Here is a 19,880-nt window from a genome sequence, read left to right as displayed (position 1 = left end):
CGACTTCAAAAATGCCAAGATCCCAGCGAAAAAAGTTCATCGCTCGAGTATACTCACTATCATTTTTCTTAGTATTTAGTCCTTGTTGTAAACTCTACCCGATGAAGTCGACATCGAATGACGAATGGTCGATGCGAATTTCTCGTTAGGAAGGACCAGAAGCCTCACTACCGACACAGTACTACAGTGTACTTCATGGTTTCAGTTGACTGGGGCCAACACCCAAGGTTCCAAGTCAAAATGAGGAAGTCATGGGTAGAACTACCGTCAGTAAGAATCATATTATCGAGGCATATCACTGATGGTTTGACCAAATCAAGTCATTTGCCCGCGATGTGCAGTTGTCCAGACATTAGGCATTGGGCAATAATTTCAACTGATAGTGTAAACATGCGTAACTGGGTTCTCGTCGTGGTCTACTGGTAGTCCACGTGGAATAGGAAATATAGGAAGTCGCTTTAGAAGTTCAACGAGTCAATTGCTGTAAACGACATATCTACAGTAACGTTACCAGTAGTTGACAAGCTTGGCCCATGTGATGACTTGGTTTATGCCAAGATGCAAAACTAGTAGGATATCTCCACTTTTTACACTAGTACAGTAATGCTGTTACGATGCGCTCCCAGACATGACGCCACACCCAATCGGTTGTTCAAATCATTTTAATCCGTTCCTAAATGAACTTCCACCAGAGCGCCCACAACGCCAAGAACAACGCCACTACCTATGCTGTGACAAGGCGAGGACCAAGTCGTACTGCATGACCATTGCCCAGGCTCAAGCGTGCGGGTATAAGCAAGGGGTCGCATTCTACTACTGTAGATCACAACCAAATAGCCGCTAGCAATGTTGAATTCGTAAGGCAGGCTGCCTTACCAAATTTCTGTCCAATTATATGATAGAAAAGTTAAAATAACTGGCCAATGGATCGTTCTATTCTCTTTGCTACTAGTTGCGTTTAAAGGAATTTAAATTATTCCATACAAAGATGAAGCTTCATTCAATAAAATTTGACTGATTTCAGATCGATTTATGGAATTCGTAAGGTGGCTTATCTTGCAAGCCTACTACTAGTACTATAGTAAAACCTAGAGTTTCACCTTACGAATTCTGTATTACTTCGAAGTATGTTCGACGTGGCCAAGATAAAGAGATAAAGAAACTTCAGAGAATGCCGATGATACCGGTCGGCGACGTTTTGAGGTCAGAATGGACTGGGCAAAGCTCCAGCCAACCTCGTCGCCAGGTGTCTGCAAATCACTCTAGGTGCATTGCAGCATGGCTACAGCATCGAATGGAGCGATTGCCACATGGTTGGGCACCAATGAGTATGGTTGCGCTGACCGCAACAACAACCATCCGTCCCTTTCCGGCATATCCAGTAGTTCGTTTTACTCTAATCCAATAGGACCATTGCTTTGGGGTGAAACGAACTACTGGATATGTCCACAAAGGACCAAATGGGCTGAGTCGCCTTTATCTTGCCTATTTGTGGTTTTGTGGATTGCCACTGAGCTGTTCGTTACAAGTATAGCCGAGCTGGGCTATAATCCAAGGCAATGAACCGTTGCTTAAGGTTAAAGCCATTTCCGACAATAATACCACAATTGAACAAATGTGCAGTACAGTTTGGTGTTCAACGCAACCTCCTCTGGCACGAGAGGGCCTACAATACAATCCACTATTGTGCGTTTGCTCAACTGGACGAAATACTTTTTCTCTATGGGACCCTTATTTTTTACTTACGAAGTACTTACAATTAGGGCAATATTCAGTCCTTGTACCAGTACTATTAATAGTACTTATTTTCCAGGGTCCTTTAAATATAAGGAAAAAAGGGGAAATATTTGTTTCCTTACACTTTTGGGTTTCCGAGGCCTGCTTGTGAGCGTAGGACACCACAGCGTGACGAAGCGACTCTGCAAATTGCTTGCCGTTGCTGGCGCTACGGTAGCGATGGCTTATGGAGCTGTCTATGGGGGTGCCGTCCCCACAACCATCTCGTTGTAATTGCTGAAGGTTTGGACGTCGGTACTTCCTCCAGCTTTGAAACGCGGTTTCGTTTTTGGCGGTTGCATCAAATGGACAACTCCTCATCCCGACAGAAAGTCAAGGATCTCATGTTCATTTTATACCTCTTAAGCTTTGGTATTGTATGAAACAATAATTCATTGAAATATATTTAACAGATATAATCCGGATCGTCCGTATAATTGTTCCCATGGTACACTTGATATTTGTATCCAATCGGGTTTCGCCGTACAACCCCATGGCAGGCAGATCCCATTCTGGAGAACCCGATACAAAGACCAAGACATTTGATCTCGTCATTAGTACAGTCGACGTCGTCGTCAGCGGCATTACACGATTTCCGCTCCGACGACCGATTAACATGGAGAGTCTTGCCGAACTCAATGGTGCGTCCTGCCGCGAGATACTATAAGGCGGCCTTGCGATGTGACAAGGGGATGGTTGCTCTGTAGGCTATCTGCTTAAGAAGAGTCGGCAGGGACGGTACCAGAAGCGGTGGTTTGAAGCGACGAGTCACTACCTGACATACTACAAGGTACGCTAGTTCTTCGACGTAGGTCAAGGGGGTGATGCTTCACGGTGTAGAATGCTGAAAGCGACAAGCTGCTCGCGTGCATTGACCTGTGGCGGAGCGGAAACATTCAACTGGGCGTTCCCGCTGGAACCACGACGACAGATACGTCCCCAGCGGATTTCTCCCTTCGCATCGGGGACCAGGATTATCTTCTTCGGGTACAACGCGACTTCCACCATCTCCACGACACCCTGCAGCCATTCTTAAAACTTTCTTCTTAGGCGGTAGACCACGATGAAGCCATTCGTTGGGTCGAGGTGTTTTTTCTTACATGTAGCGACAACTATTCATTCCGCCATCACGTAGGGATTGAAAGCTCGGCAAGTCAAGCAAGAAGGCGCCATCTCCGACTCGTACAGCCACCACGAAGAGTGCTACAACGACACATCCAGCGAAGTGTCGAGCGTGTACAACGACGACACCCGCGCCAGTCTAGGTCCCAACTCGCGTCCGACGTTCGCCGCGTTGGACCGAGAAGAGGCCGCCGCACAAGCACTCGTCGGCGCGTCCGTTCGCCACGCCCCTCCACCTCCGATCATTCCCCTGCAGACAAAGGCATCGGCGTCATTCCGATTGGCCGCGCCGCCGGTGGTTCCTGCCGCGGTACCGCCGCCGTCGCCTTACTTTTCCGCTCCCCCTCCTCAAGTCCACAAGACACACGACAACGATGACAAGGTCACTGTGTGTTGTGGCCGATGCCAATTCATGTAACAAGCGTGAAATGTCCATTTTATATATGCGTATACACGTTGAATTGCCTACATCAGCGGTGTTTGGTCGGTATGATGGGTCATGGCCAGATGCAGCTTCTTCTGCAGCATCTCGACCGATGCGTACGCGGGCACATACAGTCGCACGGGGGTCGTACGGTCTTCGTCGCTTGGCAGGTCCCGTTCAACATGCGGGTAGCCGTACTTTGTCATCATGTGGTCATTGCTATCTTCGCAAGAAGAAGGGGACATCGACGGGGGCTGCTGCATCATGGGCGGGCTTAGATGGATGTCGAGCCGCAGCATGGACATGTTGCCGCCATCATGGCCACTGAGGAACCGGCAGAAATGCCGCTGGTCGGCGGTAGAGTACCCGTGCACGAGCTTCCAGAACCCCGCGGCCGCGTCGGAGCATACTGCGGCGGCGGCGTGTTTTCCGCCGTACGTTGTACCCGCCTGTGCACACACACATACATATGCGACAAGGTTCATATTGATCGGAACTGAACTGGATGTACAGTTGCTAATTATTACCTCAAGGGCAAGCAAGTCCACAGATGGATACGTGAGCTGGGTTTGCAATTGAACGGCGGACAACAAGCTCAGGCAGGCCGCGGGTACGATCGCGGTTATGCCGCGTCGAATGGCAGCCAATGCTTCTTGATAGGGCAAGATCAAGGAGGCCAACACTGATTGCACGTACACCTCGCGCGTATCGAGACTGGCACAAGTGACACTGGTCAGTCATATATATAAATATATATATATACCTGACAATATCGGTAGCAGTATCCTCGACGGCACAGTATGGTATCTGGTGAATGTCAAAGTCTTCTTGGGTCCAGCTCGACATGGCCAGCGCCGTGTCCACCACACGTTTCGTTCGAGTGGTGGCTGAGACACCGTCAGCACCACCACCACCTTCTTGCCAGTCGGCCAACGTGATACATTCCCCCGTCAAGTACTTCCACACGATCGGACCAAACAGCCACGGCATGGAAACGTCACATCTCCACGCGATTCCCATGATGCGGCCGACGCCTTCAAACAGTGTCACATCTTTTTCCAGAGGATTCACCATCGTGGCCAGTTTTTGGGTGGGGTTCATGGGCGAAGAAGAGTAGGTGGCCACCGGGACGAACAGCGGCACCCGCGGCGACTGCACTTCCCGAGCCGCTTCTCGAAGCGCGTACAAGAACGACGCCGTGGGGTCCGGCATGTCTTCGCACACAACTCGGAACGCCCGGGGCTGGACACTGGTCGAGTAGACGCTCGTGGAGGGCGCCGTGAATTGCCGGCGGAGGTCTCTCGGGTCTGCGATCTGGTCGAAAAAAGTCGACAGTGTCACAGCAATGCTGGCAGCGGCGCGGTTGTGGTGGTCTTGTATTGGGTCACTTCGTGATGGGGGAGTATTCAAAGTTTCAAGAGATGGTCGTCGCAACCCTGTCTGATCGACTTGTTGCTCCCAGTACGGAATACACGGCCTACATGATATATATATATATATATATATACAGGACAATGAGGATGATTGGTATGATATAAAGAAGTAACGGTACTACTGTACATGGACGGCAACGTGAGTTTGCACTTGGGCAGGTCCACAGGGTCATTGTCGACATCGTCGTCCGTAGCGGCGGCTGGTGGCAACGTCAAAGTCGTACTTTTTTTGATCAAATCTCGGGCGAATTTCAACCCCACGATACACGAGTGGCGTCCAGCTCTCGGGATTCCATGAGCTCCAGACGAGGATGCAAGGTACGGTATGACGGCGTGCAAGAGTTGATTGGAGGCGTGGAACACACCCGTGCGGCAGAGGCAGTCCATCGCAGACATGCCATCCAGTGCATGCTTTTCCAGCGCGTGCACAATCTCCTTTGCTGTCAAGTGAAACATCGAGTCGACGCTAGTAACCAGCCACACAAGCAGTGTCATATATATCAATCTATCGTAATATATATATATACCGATGGAGCTGGGCGAGGCTGTGGAGACGGGCGATCAAGGCTTCATCCAGCGCTGGCGTCCACGACCGTTGGCGCACGGCAAAGTCGTCGTACGAAACGATGTCACAGATTGGTGTTTCTGCTTGTGCATCATGAGAATGATGAGTCCGATGGTGCCGCGTGATGGGAAACTCATGTTCTCGACTTTGCATGTCTCTGCACGTTTGAACATTCCAATGCGCGAGCACGTGGCCAGATGGCTGATTATGCGACTCCAACGCGTACCACAACAAGTGATGGGCCACACCCAAGACAGTGCACATGCCTTGGCAAAAACAAGTTGTAGCATGTATACAAAACTCAATCGACCTCTTACCTTTGGGCGTAAATACCACGTCGCAGGGCTGCAATCCAAAGGGGGCGCACGCGTTGTCGGTCACGTCCACTGCGACAGCGTTCCCATCGGCCCCCACCACGTACTTGAGCTGGCCGATTGTCCAGAGAACCCACGCGGAATACACGTCCAGGGGGGGCTCCTGGCGTGTCCACAGCGTTTGCAGGCGCTGGAAGGCTTCCACCTTGCGCATGATTGACGCGATGCCAGATTTGGCGCCCTTGGAGCCCGTCGTGGCCTCGTCGTGGGGTAGAAACGTCACTTGGTCGTCCTTGTTGTACATGGAAATGGCGGGGAAGTACCCCCCCTGGTCCTGGCTCGGCAGGTTGTCCACCCCCACACCGAACGACTCGCCATTACGCGCAAAGCTGAGGGTGCCGTGGTCCACGTCTAATGCGACGGTAATCACGTCGCCCTGCTTGAACATGTCGCCGTACGTTTGGAGCTTGCTCTTGTTGTGCCACACCGCCTTGTTGGCGAGGAACCCCCATCCCCTACAATCGTCGGGTTGATATCTATATATATATACAACATTCGATTTTCTGCCGAGGGATCTCGTTTCGAATCGATTTGACCATATATATATATATATATATAGAGAGAGAGAGATATTTATATGGTCAAAGATATATATATATTTATGGTCAAATATATATGGTCAAATATATATATATGGTCAAATCGATTCGAAACGAGAGCCCTCGGCAGAAAATCGAATGTCTCATGGATTCAAGAACCGCGCGTATACATATGCAAAAAAATCAAATCACGTCCAGCATGACGAATTATTGCTGCCCCATCATTCCAAACGTGTGATTTACTACTCATTATATATATATATATATAGTTTATAAGCTGAACGTAATTCAAATGTCTCCCATGTCCAAATGTGTAATATATATATATATATAGTGTACCATGCGTCGCTGCCAACGTAGTTTTCCATGGACGCGTCCGCGGTACAAATGCCCACAAATATATTTTTCGATACACATTTGTCGATGCGGACGTCCCACACGTGCACACCGCTCGTGTATGCGACACTGGCGCGCACGGCGTTCCATTTCTTATTGACGCGGTTCCGAACCGTCATGTTGTGGTGCACGAGCTCGAGGTTGGCGCCCATAGAGGACGCGTCGAGTTCCAAATGCGATTCGCAAAGTGTTTCAAACGTCACGGAACCAGTCGGTTCGGCTGTCGTGAGGATGGCGCGGACGCTGTACAGTGTGTCGGGCTCGAGGTCGGAAAACGTATACGACACCTATAACCAGCCCCGTGTGTTACTACTACCAACAAACAATACTAGTCATGGGACTAGTAGGTACTTACTTGGCCGGGCTGAACTGGAGGCTCCAGCACGTCGTTAAAAGGCGACAAACGTCCATGGACGAGAGATTGCGTGGCGAGTTGAAAGTGGCTCACACGTGTATCAAGTGTGACAGGGTACGAGATAGTTACGTTCGTGGTCGAAATGTATTCCACGACCAAATCTACTGGCGAGAATCACATTTATATAGAAAGAACGACTAATTATAGTTATATATTTTTTTACAATATATATATATATATATATATTGATTTAATAAATATTTATACAAGACGCAAACTCACCAGATAAAGGTGGAGACGGTGGTGAGGGTGGTGGTGATGCAATATTAGATATATCGGTCGCGGCAAGAAGGGTGTCGATGGTCACGACCAACTGAAACAAACTCTGCGACACAGTTGATTTTAATATATATATACATATATTCTGGATCAAGGGCTTACCTGGGTATAGTCCGAATAGACGACGCGCATAGGGCTTTCTTTCCGAACTCGTGCCGCGAGCCACTCGACAAAGTACTCGAAGCGAAGACACGGCACGCCTGACTCTCCCACCAACCCATCTTGCTGCAAGTACCACGTCATAACAGTGATAGCTCGATGCCGCAGTGTCGCATTGCAATTCGTCGCAGCTTTTACCAGTGTCGGCCACACATTCGACGCGCGAATCACCGCATTGGCCTCGGCGGCGTTGTCATTGTGAGCAAATGCAAACAACACTCGGGCTAGCCAACAGCTCCAGTCTAAATTCACTGGGGGGAATGGTGAAGATACCGATGTAGCTCGATCCCCTACGAATCGTACGTCAGTCGTAACCCATATGTTTTCATACAGTTGTGGGGGGCTGTCTACCTGGACGGAACGACGTGTACCAATAGTCCTTGTCACACGCCAAGGTAAAGTGCCGCAGCATCTCGTCGACCAGAATCGACACAAACCTTGCGTTCTTTGCACACATGGCGTGCAAGAGCCGTGTGTAGTTGGCACCAAGATGCGAATCCTTCATATCAACATCATCATCGGTACTTCTGCCGACGATGACAGATTGGACAAATGCGAGAAAAGGGCCGTGGGGGAAGGCGGCGGGGGATGGCGTCGTGCTGTGCACAAGCATTTGGTTCAGAGTGTCCTGAGCACACCATTTGCTTCGCGCTGTCTCGGCAATCAAGTACAGCGGAAGGATTTCTTCATCGCGGCACGTGTCGGCCAGTTCGAGGACAAACGTCGACGCCTTCTTATCGGTGGGATTGGCCTGTCGTGGAAATATCGTTAAAGTCGGTCAATAATACAGGTACTATATGGTGTTTAGATATTATCGTATATTACTAATATCAAGAAAAAGAGAAAAATTATAACATATCGGCATATGTCCAGCGTAGAATGATGTCGTACGTTGGGACTACTAGTCGGTGGTGGCAACCTCGGCGGTGAAAAGCACTCGACACTGTACGCATCCTATTCAATATACAAAACCACAGGTTAATATATATATAAATATATATATATATATACCTCGCACACTTCGTCGGCTAGAAATGGATTTGTGGATTCCATATCTTTATCGTCGATTGAAACGCACAGCAAAGATGTTGACGGGGGTGGTGGGTCCAAAGCAGGCGATTTTACTACGTCTGTGAACCCATCCAGTGTTTGCAAGTGCTGACTGGACGTGTCAAAGCCATGCAAAGACGGCGGCGGCGGACGAACCGCCTGGCCTTCTTGCTCCATTTGCTCCATGATCCATGCGATCGCGCCGCTTTCACTCAATTCCGTCGACGTTTCCCTCGCACATCGCAACGCCCTGCTCCCAGTTAGACAATCAAAGTAGAATATATATATCTGTTCATACCATTCAGGAGGAAACCCAAGCCCAATCAACCCGTCAATGAGGTCGGTTCGCCGAGCATCCTGTTCCTGCATACTGCTGCTGCTCGGGGGGGTAGTTTTGGGCGAAGTGGACGTGTTGTGCTCGCACATGTGGCCCAAGATTGCGCTCGACACGGGCTGAATCTTGTCCATAGCAGGCAAGTACAGGAATTGGCTCGCGGTGAAGTGGAACTGCACGCTTTGGTCCACGTTCAATGACATCGCGGGATATACCGGATGGTTGAGTCGCAAACCTAGGAAGAAGAATCAATAGCTTTAACTACATTTTGGCCAGGTAGGTAGGTAGGTAGGGACGCGTACCTTCAAACGCAATGCCGAGAGAGCGGCCGTTCAAAAAGTAGTGCATTTCACACCGATCAGTGTCCAGCAATACCCCCACGACGTCGCCACTTTGCCACTTTTCACCATAGTCCATTGCCCCTACGTTCCACTTTTTGCGCCGAAACCCTACCACCAATATGTATGGTTCACCACCTTTGACAGCAACGATATACATATATATATATATATATATGATGTGTATTATATATATATATGATTTGTATTATATATATACTACAAATCATACCATCAAACGCCCAACTGTTGGCGTGGTCCCCCACGCCCTGACCTTGCAGCGCGTCCGATTCAAAGCCAGAATCGATCCAGCCAATCTAGTTTTGGATGTGGATATTAACACTAGTAATACGCACTATTCCTATATATATATATAGGAATATATGCTTGACAAATCCAAACGATGTACCTACCTGCATGAGCCCATCGCTTAGCAGCACCACTTCGTAGTACCACATCCCAGACCCGGCTGTCACCGACACGCCTACGTACATATATTATTACTATATATGTTGTAAACTCGTCTAGTATTTGACCATATATATATATACAATCTTTGTACCGTTGAGTTTCACCGTGGGAAAGTGTAGCAGCCCCTTGACACAATACTCGTCCACTTCTACTTCGCCTCCCAACACATGCAAGCTCTGCGCCGCACTCACGACCCACCACGGCGTCACGTCGGCACCCCTCACATACGGCAGCCGCTCAAACAAGATCGTGGCCACCGTCTACTCTTGCTTTATTCACCAACCATATATATATATATATATGAACGGAAGCACCAACGTACGTCTAGAATCGCTCGTTTCTTTGTCACAGATTCGGTCATATTACTATTGTTGTCGTCTGCGATCCAGTCCACCAGGCCCTGGACGTTGTCCAGCTTGGACACAACGTCCAACTCGTTGCCAAACACGTCTTCTAGCGAACTCTGCACCGGTCGAACTGCCACGGCCAGCAATTCAGTCACCACCGACTCGTGGCTTAACATTGTGCCTACAAAGAATCATAATCACTCGAGGGTTTCTTCTTGGCTCGAAGTGTGTACGTGCTACGCAAGGGTGCAGTGTCTGCGCCATGGCTAGCCGCAACAGGCTGGCTCGAATGTGCATGTAGATAGCGATTTGAATGTCCTCGTCCATGTCTTGCATGAATGTAGTGCCGTGCCCGTCAATGCTCAGCGGATGCTGTAGTACCCACTCCAGCAACCCATGCATCGTGTCGCCCATCTTGACCTACGCAAAATGGTATTGATTAGCATACGATTTACGAATCATGTTCTATATACCGGGGGTGGGACTGTTGTCGGCGGCGGCGGCTTGCCAACCCCCCCCAAGACATAGATAGACAAGATCAACGGCACCACAAGGTCGTTCGGTTTTTTCGATGGGCTGCGGGGGGCGTCAGAGCGTCGTCGTCGGGGCACGAGGATGGTCTCGGGGGAATGCCCCGCAAACTTGCTTAGCAACTCGGGTGTCCATGTCGGCGACAAGAGCAACGCACGAAAGAGCGTCACGAACGAGTCCACCAAAGACGACCGGGCCGCTCGAAGCATGGACGATGACTTGGCCTTAAGCGGACCGTCCAGCCCCAACCATGTCACCACCCCCCCCCCATCTCTGTCGAATAGCCCTACAGAAACAAAAGTACACTTAACGGCGTTCATCTCTACGGATGACAACCCCAGTAGCTAAACTAATCAAACTAGTTAGTTACCTGCACGAAGAAGAGTGGAGATACAGCTGCTGTCCTTTCGACACGTGAGCAGGTCGTATAATTCTGGGGGGCCATACAAACCATTGGATTCACTGAACCAAGCGAGGCCGAATTGGCTGACTAACACTTCCACAACCGACGCCGACAAGGCGGGAATTGGTAGAGACGGGGAGATGGAAGGCAATATGCATGCCAGAAGTCGGAATATGTGGGGGTGGGCTGGCGGGGGGCACAGAGGCAGGAGGGCTAGCAGCAGAGGGATTTCCTCTGTCATACTTGGGGCTTTGACGGTAGCCAGCCATGCCAACAACGACAGCAGTGACGTGCAGTGCTGGTCCAAGAGCTGCCTCTGTTTGATCCGAAACAGGAGCGAGCCCGCGGCTGCAAGCGAGCCAATCTATCAAACATCATGTGAATGGATTAACCTTTTAGATGACACACCTGTTGGGGATTGAGGGGGGTGTAGTGAACTGTGACATCGTCCAGAAGAATGTGCGACGACGAATGATGTTCGGGTTGGTTCGCAGACTGGTCGCCACACAGGCCTCCCACTGTAAACGTGGGGTGCATCACTACATGATAGTGCTGCCCCACTTGGGCGGTATCCAATACCCCATTCAGATACAGCTCCGCCTTGTCGGGAAAGAAGTTGCATGCGACGTGGGTCCACCCCCTACGCTTTAACGCTCCAGTGGACACCACTTTGATCCTACACAAACATGTGACATCGTTTGTCCAGTCACAAAGCTCCTATGAAAAGCCTAGTATGTGCATACATTGAATCGTTCCAAGTCAATCCAATGTAACCGTGGTGTTCGAGCGTGACGAGCGGCGCGTCACCGTTGGCCACCAGCACCACAGGCACCGCGCCGATCTCGTCCACGTGTATCCACATGCAAACGGTCCAGCCCCTTGGGTCATGCGCTCGCTCTTCCTTGGGCGAAGTCGTCGTGAAGATGGCGGGGGCGCTCGACACGACATATGGGTCTGCGAGTAGCAGCACATGGCTAGCATTGACACAGCGCGTCAATTCCGTCGCGTGGTGGTTCCATCCAGTCAGGGCATCCTACTCGACACCCATGTCGCATATATTCACATATCCGTGTCACATATACATGGCCTGTACCTTGATCTTGGCGGCTTCCTGGAGCAATACGAGCACCATGTGGTCGAAGCTTTCTTCCATCGTCGACACGATCAACTTGGGGGGCAGGGTCAGACGTTTCCGCGGCGACGCACACACAACTGCCTTGGCTGACGAGGACGGCCGGAGGTCGCTCGACATAGCGCTGTCGTAGTCATTGGCCATAAACTGCTCGTTGGTCATAAACTGCTTACACAGCCATGAAAACACATGCCAGCACGCCTGGTGGACGTTGTGGCGTGATGTAGCCATGTACACGAGCTTCTCGACGGGGCGCAAGCGCGGCGCAAGGCACGACGACGATGGGACGCCGTGCGTGCTGCTGGAAATGGCATCGTCCAAGATGTCTAATGGGGGGCTGGCCGCCAACGCCACGTGGGCCGCTTCGTGCTGGAGCAGTTGCCCTACAATAGTATCCCCTCCTGTGAAAACACACACCCAAGATTGGGGTACCCAATGTATGCAAAATGCCAGTGTGGCGCAGTACGGATGGCGCGTCGTGAAAAGTGACACTCCAGAGATTCAGTGCTCGTTTCTTGAGCAGTAAACTGCTCTCGGGACTCGCCACGATTTTGGCGAGTCGAATGTACAGGTTCTCAAACGCTTTCGACAGTTTCGAGTGGTATGCGACACCGTATTGCGTGTGCATGTCTTGTTCAAGCACCTATATATGAACGACGTATTGTGGTCATTGTGGTGAGTATCCATCTCCTTACTTGAAGCGGGGTCAGCCCCACGTCGTCGACATCTGCGACAGCGTTTCGGTGGAATTCGACTTTGGGCTCTTGCCACGCATTCACGGTCAAAGTCAACCAGCCCCCCATGTCCCCCCCACACTCTACTGGCTCGATAAACGCTCTTAGCAATTCGCACTTGGCGGAACTGCTCGTCAATTTACACAGCGAGTCGTGTAGAATCGACAGCCCGATGATCTTGAGCGGAGTGCCTCGAGTAGTTGAGGGTCCCATATCAAAGTGTTGGCGCGAGAGGGCGGTGACGAGTTGCGGTAGGGAGACTGTGGCTGGCGTTGTTGGCTGAATCGTGCAAGTCGGGTGATGGCAACCGTTGACCGGGCTACACGATCAAATGAACCATCTCGTCAATGTGATGTACTACGCACGCATCGTTCCTACATGTTGGACTCTGGTTCGACGGTAAAGTTGCACTTGGATGGATAAAACTGCAAAAGCACTTTGCCTTGCATGCGCATGGTATCCGTCATGTCAACAGTACCAGCGCAATATGTTAGCACCCATTGCCACACATGCAGCAAAGCGGGCTGCGGCGGCGGGTGGTTGGCGCAACCGCGCCTCAATTCGACTGCCCCGATCGACGCAATGCATGCAAACACGGACGGAAGAAGCCCGCTGTGCCACACCACTATAGCCAGCACCACCACGTCCACCGTCGTGGCTACAACATGAACCACGTTAACCATCTAAATCTCCATGTACAGGGTATATATAGAACGCCCGCCAGAATCCTCGAATATATATATATATATATATATACCTGGAATTGGATGCACATGGCGCAACATGTACTGGTGGAAATCTTCAACTACGCCGCCGTGCCCCGCCACCCAATCAAGAATCGCCAAGTGGTCCACCAAAGTCACATCTGTGGGAACGGGCTCGGGGGGATGGGTTTCATACGAAACGTCATATACGTGGTTGGATTCCCACGTCCGAAGCAAGTCGTCGTGGGGGTCGGCGGCTTGGAGGAACGGGCCGTGTCGGCATACAAATTGAATGCTACAAGTATTGTCGATTTGATATACAAAATTTGGGGGGAGGGGTGCAATCGAATCGCGCCGACCAAACCGATCTGATTGGTTGAATTTCATTGAGAAATGGGTTTTGATTCGCTAATAATTTTGAACTCATCGGAAGTAGCCAATCAAATCGATTTAAATTCCAACGAGAAACACAATGAAATTGCACTCGAAAGCACAATATGAATTTTATATAAAAAAGATGATGGGTTTGGAGATGTAGTAATACTAGTATGCAAACTAGGGATTTTGTTTTACCAGGTGGGTACTGAAGCCATGGACGAGTCCAATTTAAACGACGACGGCGACGCTAGGAACATGCATATATATCGACCGACGAGGCGTGCACATGCGTTTTCCAGCTACAAATCGTGTATATATACACCGATTGACAACGATATACCATACAAAGCTGGTGGAATATATATATATATATATTTGTACCTCTGTGATCCATGCAATATCGATGGGCAAGGCTTGGTTGTTGGCTTTGGAATCTTCTGACATTTTGTACGTGATTTCGTCGACGAGTTTCAACATGGGCAACAGCAGCGGCAACAGCGTCTTGGCCAGCGCCATATTCGACCGCAACGGCGTCGTCACTTGGATGCATTCGATGGCGAGGGGGACTAGTACATGGAAGAACGACGGGCGGAGCTGGCTCACGTCGTTGCCTTTGAGCAGCCCCTTGTGCACCTTGCGAAGCAGACTCAGCCCTTCGCCAAGCAAACCCTCCAAGTACGACCCCAACACCCGATTTATGCAGCGAGTGCAATACATCGACGGGTTCCACGCTGCAAACACGTGCGACTGCAGTACCGCCACCAGTTTTAGCTGCAATTGCAACCGGGGCTACAAGAGTACATCTTGAGATGACAATTCTTACATGTAAACCCCACTCGTACGTCGGTGTTGTCAGTGTCTGCGCACTGCTTGACCAGACGAGTCATCAGAGCCATCAGATCCATATACGTCAAACTGTCCTTGTCCCATGCCGACGCTATTTCTGACGCGGCCACGTCACATGTATGCGTTTTCGAAAACAACCGCGCCATCAAGTCCACCATCACATAGTCCTACGCACGAAATAACACACTCCAACATGACGACGTCCTGGGTACTAACTAGTAGCTCTCGTACTAGTACCTACTAGTACTAGGTAGCTACGACGTACTTGGCACAACCGGTCCACGAGCGCGCGCAGCAGCATCAAATCGGACGAAGACTGGGTCATGAGTTGCCACAACAACTCGTGCTGGTCGACACTTGTGGGATAAAACACTTGGAATCCAATCTAACGTTACCATGACCACAACTAGTACCTCTGCACGTCATGAACGTACTTTGAGCGCGTCGGCGGCGCACTGACTGATCTCTTGCGTGTCGTCGGCCACGGGCAGCGTCGCGAGTTCTCGAAGTAGGATAAACAGCTTGTGTACCACTGGTGGCGCCAGCTTTGGGCACGTGAGCAACCGATACAAGTTGACTTGTACCAGTCGCAACGACGTCACAAGCAGGTTCGTCGTCAATTGGTTTGTGGTTTTCTACATCCCAGTCGTATTATATATATATATATATATATATAATGGAATTCGGGAGAGATATAGCACTACCACACTCGACTGTTTCGACTCGACCGGGTCCAACCCCAAGGTCGTTGTGATAATATCCACAAGTGTTAGAAACGTCTCGTTTGATACATCCACGGCGTACGCCATAGCCGGTGGGGTGGAAGTTGGGTGCAAGTACACGTGGCGAAGCTTCTCCAGCAGTTGCACGTTGTCTTGAGGCATACACGCGCGTCCAAGGCGATCCACGTGCGTCATGATGTGGGCGGCCAGGGAAGCCGCCGTCAGCGGCATACTCTCGTCCAGTGAAGCTGCTTCTACCAACAATGTCTTGGGATGATGGGGTGGTGCCAACAGCCCTTGGTTATTGCTGCTGCTGCTGCTGCTTGTGGGGGGTTTCTCAGCTACTGGCTGCACCAGCACCAGATTGTACTTGTCCCCTACAGCTATCGACACGGGACGGTATCCTTGCCATGCAAATGCTTCGACAAAGCACGGCAATTTGCGTGTGATGTTGTCACCATGTCCCAGGCGACCGCTGTCGCTGTGCCCCCATGTGTACATTTCACCTACAAACAAAATTCAATAAGTTATTGCCCTTTTACCCAACATTTGGTTGCCTTTTGATTCACGAAATCTATCGATCGATTTTCTTTGTCCATACATACAGATGATCGTCAAGGATCACACTAATTTTGTTCAGTCACACACGAATTCGGTGTTGAATTGGTCTCGTTTTGCATACAATCGATTCGAAATTGGAGTGGGGTTCTCAAACCTACCAAATCGACAGGCAATCGATCGACCAATCAAAACCCAAAACACTTATCAAGTGGCCAATCAAATTCTCTCTTCGATGATATGGCACACATAAAAAAAAGGTGTAATCTATTTTCCTGCGTGGGATAAGATACATATATTTATATATATTTATGGTGGATTTGGACAATAGAATATTTATTTCAAAGATATATCAACCCACCGTTGGTTGTGATCGCGGTCGTGTGTTCGCACCCCGCTTTGACATCGAGAATCGCTTTCCCATTTAGCCCTTGGATTTTGGTAGGTACGTCGCGATTGTCTTCGTCTCCGTGGCCGAGTTTGCCGTTGCTGCCGCTGCCCCACGAGTACACACTGCCGTCGCCCGTGACTGCCAGCGAATGGTCCTAGCCCATATATACACACATACTCTGTGAGACGTGGTTCAATGTGAGACGACGTTTTACCCATCCGCACGCCACGGCCACGCAATTCTCGAGTACGGGAATCAAAGCCGGCTTGACACGGCGGTCAGTGTCGTTCATACCGACGCCCAACACTGGCGGCAACCCCGCGCGTCGACTATCCTTGTACCCGCAGCCACATGCAAACGCTTGGCCCCCCGTCGTACAGATCAACGTATGCTCCCACCCTACCAAACAGCGTCTCAGATTCGTTCGCCGTGTGCGACAGCGTTACCGCCTGCCACACTCGCGACTTTCAAGTCCATTTCGTCGAAAAATAAAACTTGGGCCGGCGTCAGTTGATCGTTCGTGTGTCCGTGGCCACATTGCCCCTGTCGATTGTTCGAATTCAGCAAAGCACATTTCATATCAAACTCGTCCATACCTGGTTATTCTTTCCCCATGTATACAGCTGTCCTTGCATGGTAATAGCCAACGTATGGCTCGCGCCGCAATACACGGCCCCAACACCCCACAACTCGCTCTTCACATGTGCAAACGTCACTTGCATCGGTACACTCTGGTCCCCAGTATCCCCCAAACCCAGGCGTCCATTGCCGCCGTTGCCCCATCCGTACACATCCCCCGACACTGTCAGGACCACGGTATGTCCCAACCCACACGCCACGTCTTTGATTCGCGGCTACAACATATGCGACACTGTCCAACGACATCCACAACAACACACAAAGCTAGGTTGAGTTACCTTGTCGCGAAAGGCTTCGACGAGCCGGGGGACGTACTCTTTGGTCGCGTCGCCATGTCCAAGGCGGAACTTTTCCCCGTTTCCCCACGTGTACAGCTCCCCCGCGACCGTCACGGCCACCGAGTGCGTCGAGAGCGAGTCGATTTTGATGAACATCGTGTCCCGACTGGCCTCTAACATGGTTGGCACGGGCTTGTTCTCGGTGCATTTATTGTCGGCGCATGTGACATGGGTGCACGTGCCATGGCCGAGTTTGCCGTGGTCGCCTTTGCCGAAACTCATCAAGTACCCAGCATGGAGGCGTTCGTCTGGCATGCCATTCTACACAAACAGAGGTCAGGAAGGACTCCTACCTCCTCGATTTCCATCCATTCCCACTTACCTCGGTCTCTTGGGCTTTGGCCTCGGCCAATTCATGCAAGAAGGGCAGGGCCAACTGCATGGGCAATGTCGGATCCGCCTAGAACAAGATATAGCCACGTCATACGCACCCCGTTGCCATGGGTTGGAGGAAGGGTGAGTACGAACCTGCAAGAGGAGTCGCACGACACCGAGAATATGCAACAGCCGGCCGCGCTTGATGCTGAGTCCCACCAGTGTGGCCAGCACCGCCTCTTGATCTTCCTTGGTCTGGGGTATCACGTGTTGGACTGTCGTCACGAGTTCGTCAAAGATCGACTTGTCGTTGGTCAAGAGGCGCTGCTCTGGGGACAAGGCCAGCGGCGGTAAATCCGTGAGCATGCGTGGCAAGTGGTGCACCAAACGCAGCAGCGTGGCGTAGTTGCCACTGGCTTGGCTTCGTGCTCGCATGGACTGAATTAGGCGAAAAAATAGCTTCACGGCTAGTTGCGTCGACAGGGGAAGGGATTCCAACGTTGTCGCGGGGAACGACGACGTCGCAACCTTCCACAGAGCAATATAAAAGTTGGTGACAACTTGTTATGCCGTCTCACCTTGTCGTCGATAGCGGCCAGGTCGCTGATCGTGCCGACGGTGGTGGACATTTGGGTCAGTATCGTGAACAGCAACGTGAGTTTCTTGTCCAACGGTGTCACAGGCCACATCCCTTCCAGTTGGTGCAGACAAGCCGCCAAGTGTCGCTTTTGGTTTAGGTCAGAACTTGCAGTCCCCTCATTGATGGCGGAAGACGTCGCCTGCAATGCTACTTCGAGTCGCCGTGCGGCCGAAGTCACCTCCGCACTGGAGATTACTTTGTCCTCTACCGAACTGTCCAAGTCCTTTTCATCGGGTCGCTTCCGCTTCAATTCCTTGTAATGATCATCGACGTATTGCGCCGACGTCAGCAGCGTGATCTCCATTTCGAAAGATCTTGCACACTCCTCAATCGCGGAAAGGTCACTTTCCTCGGAATCCGGATAATGATATTCGCGAGATTTGTTCGTTTTTCACAATTTGGTCAAATACTTCAATATATGTCGGAATTATCTGTAAACGACACACTTTCGTCGTTCGTTGTGATCCTTCATCCAAACCGGTCGAACGACGTGAAGTTTCAAGCTATGTATTTAAAGCAGAGCAGCGGCCAACGACACTGCAACAACGGCCGACACGGTAGCGGTGGCGGCGGCGGAAGACGGGGCGGTGGTGGTGGGCCTCGCCGTGGTGGGCTTGGCGGTGATAGGTTCAAGAGTTTCAGGGTCCGTGGGGAAAGGAGCATCCGTTTCGAGTACAGCATCGGGGGACTGGATGACAGAAGTGTTGGTGGTATTGGTGGACGAGTCAGGGACAATGATTGAGGCGTTCACAGAGGACTTGGTGGTGGTTGGGACGACTGTGGTGACCTCTAAAGTAGTAGCAGGTGCCGTGGTGTTGGCAGGGGCTTCCGTAGTGGGTTCCACAGTCGTCGTCGGGGCCTTGGTCGTTATCACTGGGACTGTAGTCACGTTGGCAGTCGTGGCTGCGGTGGTCGTAGGGGTACTCGTGGTGGAGGCGGTCGTATTGGGGGTACGCGTAGTGGGCACGACCGTAGTGGGGGCAACTGTAGTAGGGGCGACCGTTGTGGTGGCATTTTCGGCACACACGGCGGCAACAAACACGGCAACGAAGGCGAAGAGTACTCTCATTGGGAAAGTTGGTATATTGGAAAATGAACCGAAAGAGACCAGAGTTTCCCACCATGTGAGTTACAGCATTGTTGCTCGTTACATTGTGCAAGTTCAATGTCACACAAAGATCCAGTGATATAAACTAATGTATCTAAGAGTACAAATGGGCAATAAGTATCACAACAACACCTTTGAACATACCTAGTAAAATATGTATACTGTCGTAGTACATGTTGTATGCATTTTAGTGTCCTACCATTACCGCAACTCATCACCGCAGCACAAAAACGTCGATTGCATACACACGTTAAAGGCGGAGGTATTTTGATGTGTGTAGCTTCTACTGTGCGCTCTGCCGGACGTACGTTGGTCATTCAAAGGTACGGACAAAGCTACAGACTGTACGTTAAGTTTCCTTAACAGTAAACTCCGCCTTGGCAAGCACTTCGCATGTATTGATCGTGGCTCGAGGCCTA

General features: G+C 50.8%; 3 protein-coding genes across 5 annotated transcripts; 1 reads left to right on the top strand and 2 right to left on the bottom strand.

Annotated features, from left to right (window-relative positions):
• Nucleotides 1–2,300: 2,300 nt before the first annotated feature.
• H257_02113 (hypothetical protein) lies at nt 2,301–3,366 on the top strand. Its single transcript, XM_009825616.1, has 5 exons — nt 2,301–2,417; nt 2,484–2,566; nt 2,617–2,763; nt 2,827–2,862; nt 2,912–3,366. The coding sequence occupies exons 1-5, from the start codon at nt 2,393–2,395 to the stop codon at nt 3,314–3,316; spliced, it is 696 nt and encodes a 231-aa protein (XP_009823918.1). The 5' UTR covers nt 2,301–2,392; the 3' UTR covers nt 3,317–3,366.
• On the bottom strand, nt 2,841–18,672 carry H257_02112 (hypothetical protein). 3 transcript variants are annotated; one of them, XM_009825613.1, is made up of 43 exons: nt 18,292–18,672; nt 17,867–18,241; nt 17,721–17,798; nt 17,339–17,659; nt 17,018–17,275; nt 16,868–16,964; nt 16,636–16,820; nt 16,392–16,575; nt 15,455–15,978; nt 15,185–15,385; nt 15,016–15,135; nt 14,747–14,917; nt 14,286–14,693; nt 14,100–14,203; nt 13,580–13,821; nt 13,201–13,480; nt 12,784–13,141; nt 12,521–12,731; nt 12,050–12,471; nt 11,700–11,989; nt 11,365–11,632; nt 10,924–11,320; nt 10,496–10,839; nt 10,256–10,442; nt 9,998–10,203; nt 9,767–9,935; nt 9,618–9,688; nt 9,437–9,521; nt 9,169–9,315; nt 8,831–9,101; nt 8,494–8,782; nt 8,374–8,436; nt 7,834–8,233; nt 7,426–7,772; nt 7,267–7,369; nt 6,985–7,145; nt 6,573–6,916; nt 5,638–6,149; nt 5,283–5,586; nt 4,883–5,221; nt 4,086–4,799; nt 3,850–4,036; nt 2,841–3,771 (listed from the first exon to the last, which is right to left on the bottom strand). In XM_009825613.1, exons 1-43 carry the CDS (start codon nt 18,655–18,657, stop codon nt 3,364–3,366), a joined length of 11,511 nt encoding a protein of 3,836 aa, XP_009823915.1. In that variant the 5' UTR covers nt 18,658–18,672; the 3' UTR covers nt 2,841–3,363. The 3 variants fall into 3 exon arrangements, with proteins under 3 accessions (XP_009823915.1, XP_009823917.1, XP_009823916.1); XM_009825615.1 differs by having other exon boundaries at nt 4,086–5,221; XM_009825614.1 differs by lacking the exons at nt 2,841–3,771; nt 3,850–4,036; nt 4,086–4,799; nt 4,883–5,221 and having other exon boundaries at nt 5,233–5,586.
• Nucleotides 18,673–18,750: 78 nt separating this feature from the next.
• Nucleotides 18,751–19,455, bottom strand: H257_02111 (hypothetical protein). Its single transcript, XM_009825612.1, has one exon. It carries the CDS (start codon nt 19,420–19,422, stop codon nt 18,865–18,867), a length of 558 nt encoding a protein of 185 aa, XP_009823914.1. The 5' UTR covers nt 19,423–19,455; the 3' UTR covers nt 18,751–18,864.
• Between the last annotated feature and the right edge of the window lie 425 nt (nt 19,456–19,880).

The sequence above is a fragment of the Aphanomyces astaci genome (assembly GCF_000520075.1).
Source record: "Aphanomyces astaci strain APO3 unplaced genomic scaffold supercont1.3, whole genome shotgun sequence".
In the NCBI taxonomy this organism is placed as follows: domain Eukaryota; phylum Oomycota; class Saprolegniomycetes; order Saprolegniales; family Verrucalvaceae; genus Aphanomyces; species Aphanomyces astaci.
This window is presented reverse-complemented; position numbering and strand designations above follow the sequence as displayed.

Coding starts and splice junctions, on each gene's coding strand:
- H257_02112 (XM_009825613.1), bottom strand. CDS start 18,657: ATGGAGATCACGCTGCTGACGTCGGCGCAATACGTCGATGATCATTAC. Junction 8,437..8,493: donor TAGCCGACGAAGTGTGCGAG/GTATATATATAT, acceptor TATATTGAATAG/GATGCGTACAGTGTCGAGTG. Junction 7,773..7,833: donor GTACACGTCGTTCCGTCCAG/GTAGACAGCCCC, acceptor TACGATTCGTAG/GGGATCGAGCTACATCGGTA.
- H257_02111 (XM_009825612.1), bottom strand. CDS start 19,422: ATGAGAGTACTCTTCGCCTTCGTTGCCGTGTTTGTTGCCGCCGTGTGT.
- H257_02113 (XM_009825616.1), top strand. CDS start 2,393: ATGGAGAGTCTTGCCGAACTCAATG. Junction 2,418..2,483: donor GAGTCTTGCCGAACTCAATG/GTGCGTCCTGCC, acceptor GTTGCTCTGTAG/GCTATCTGCTTAAGAAGAGT. Junction 2,567..2,616: donor ACTACCTGACATACTACAAG/GTACGCTAGTTC, acceptor TTCACGGTGTAG/AATGCTGAAAGCGACAAGCT.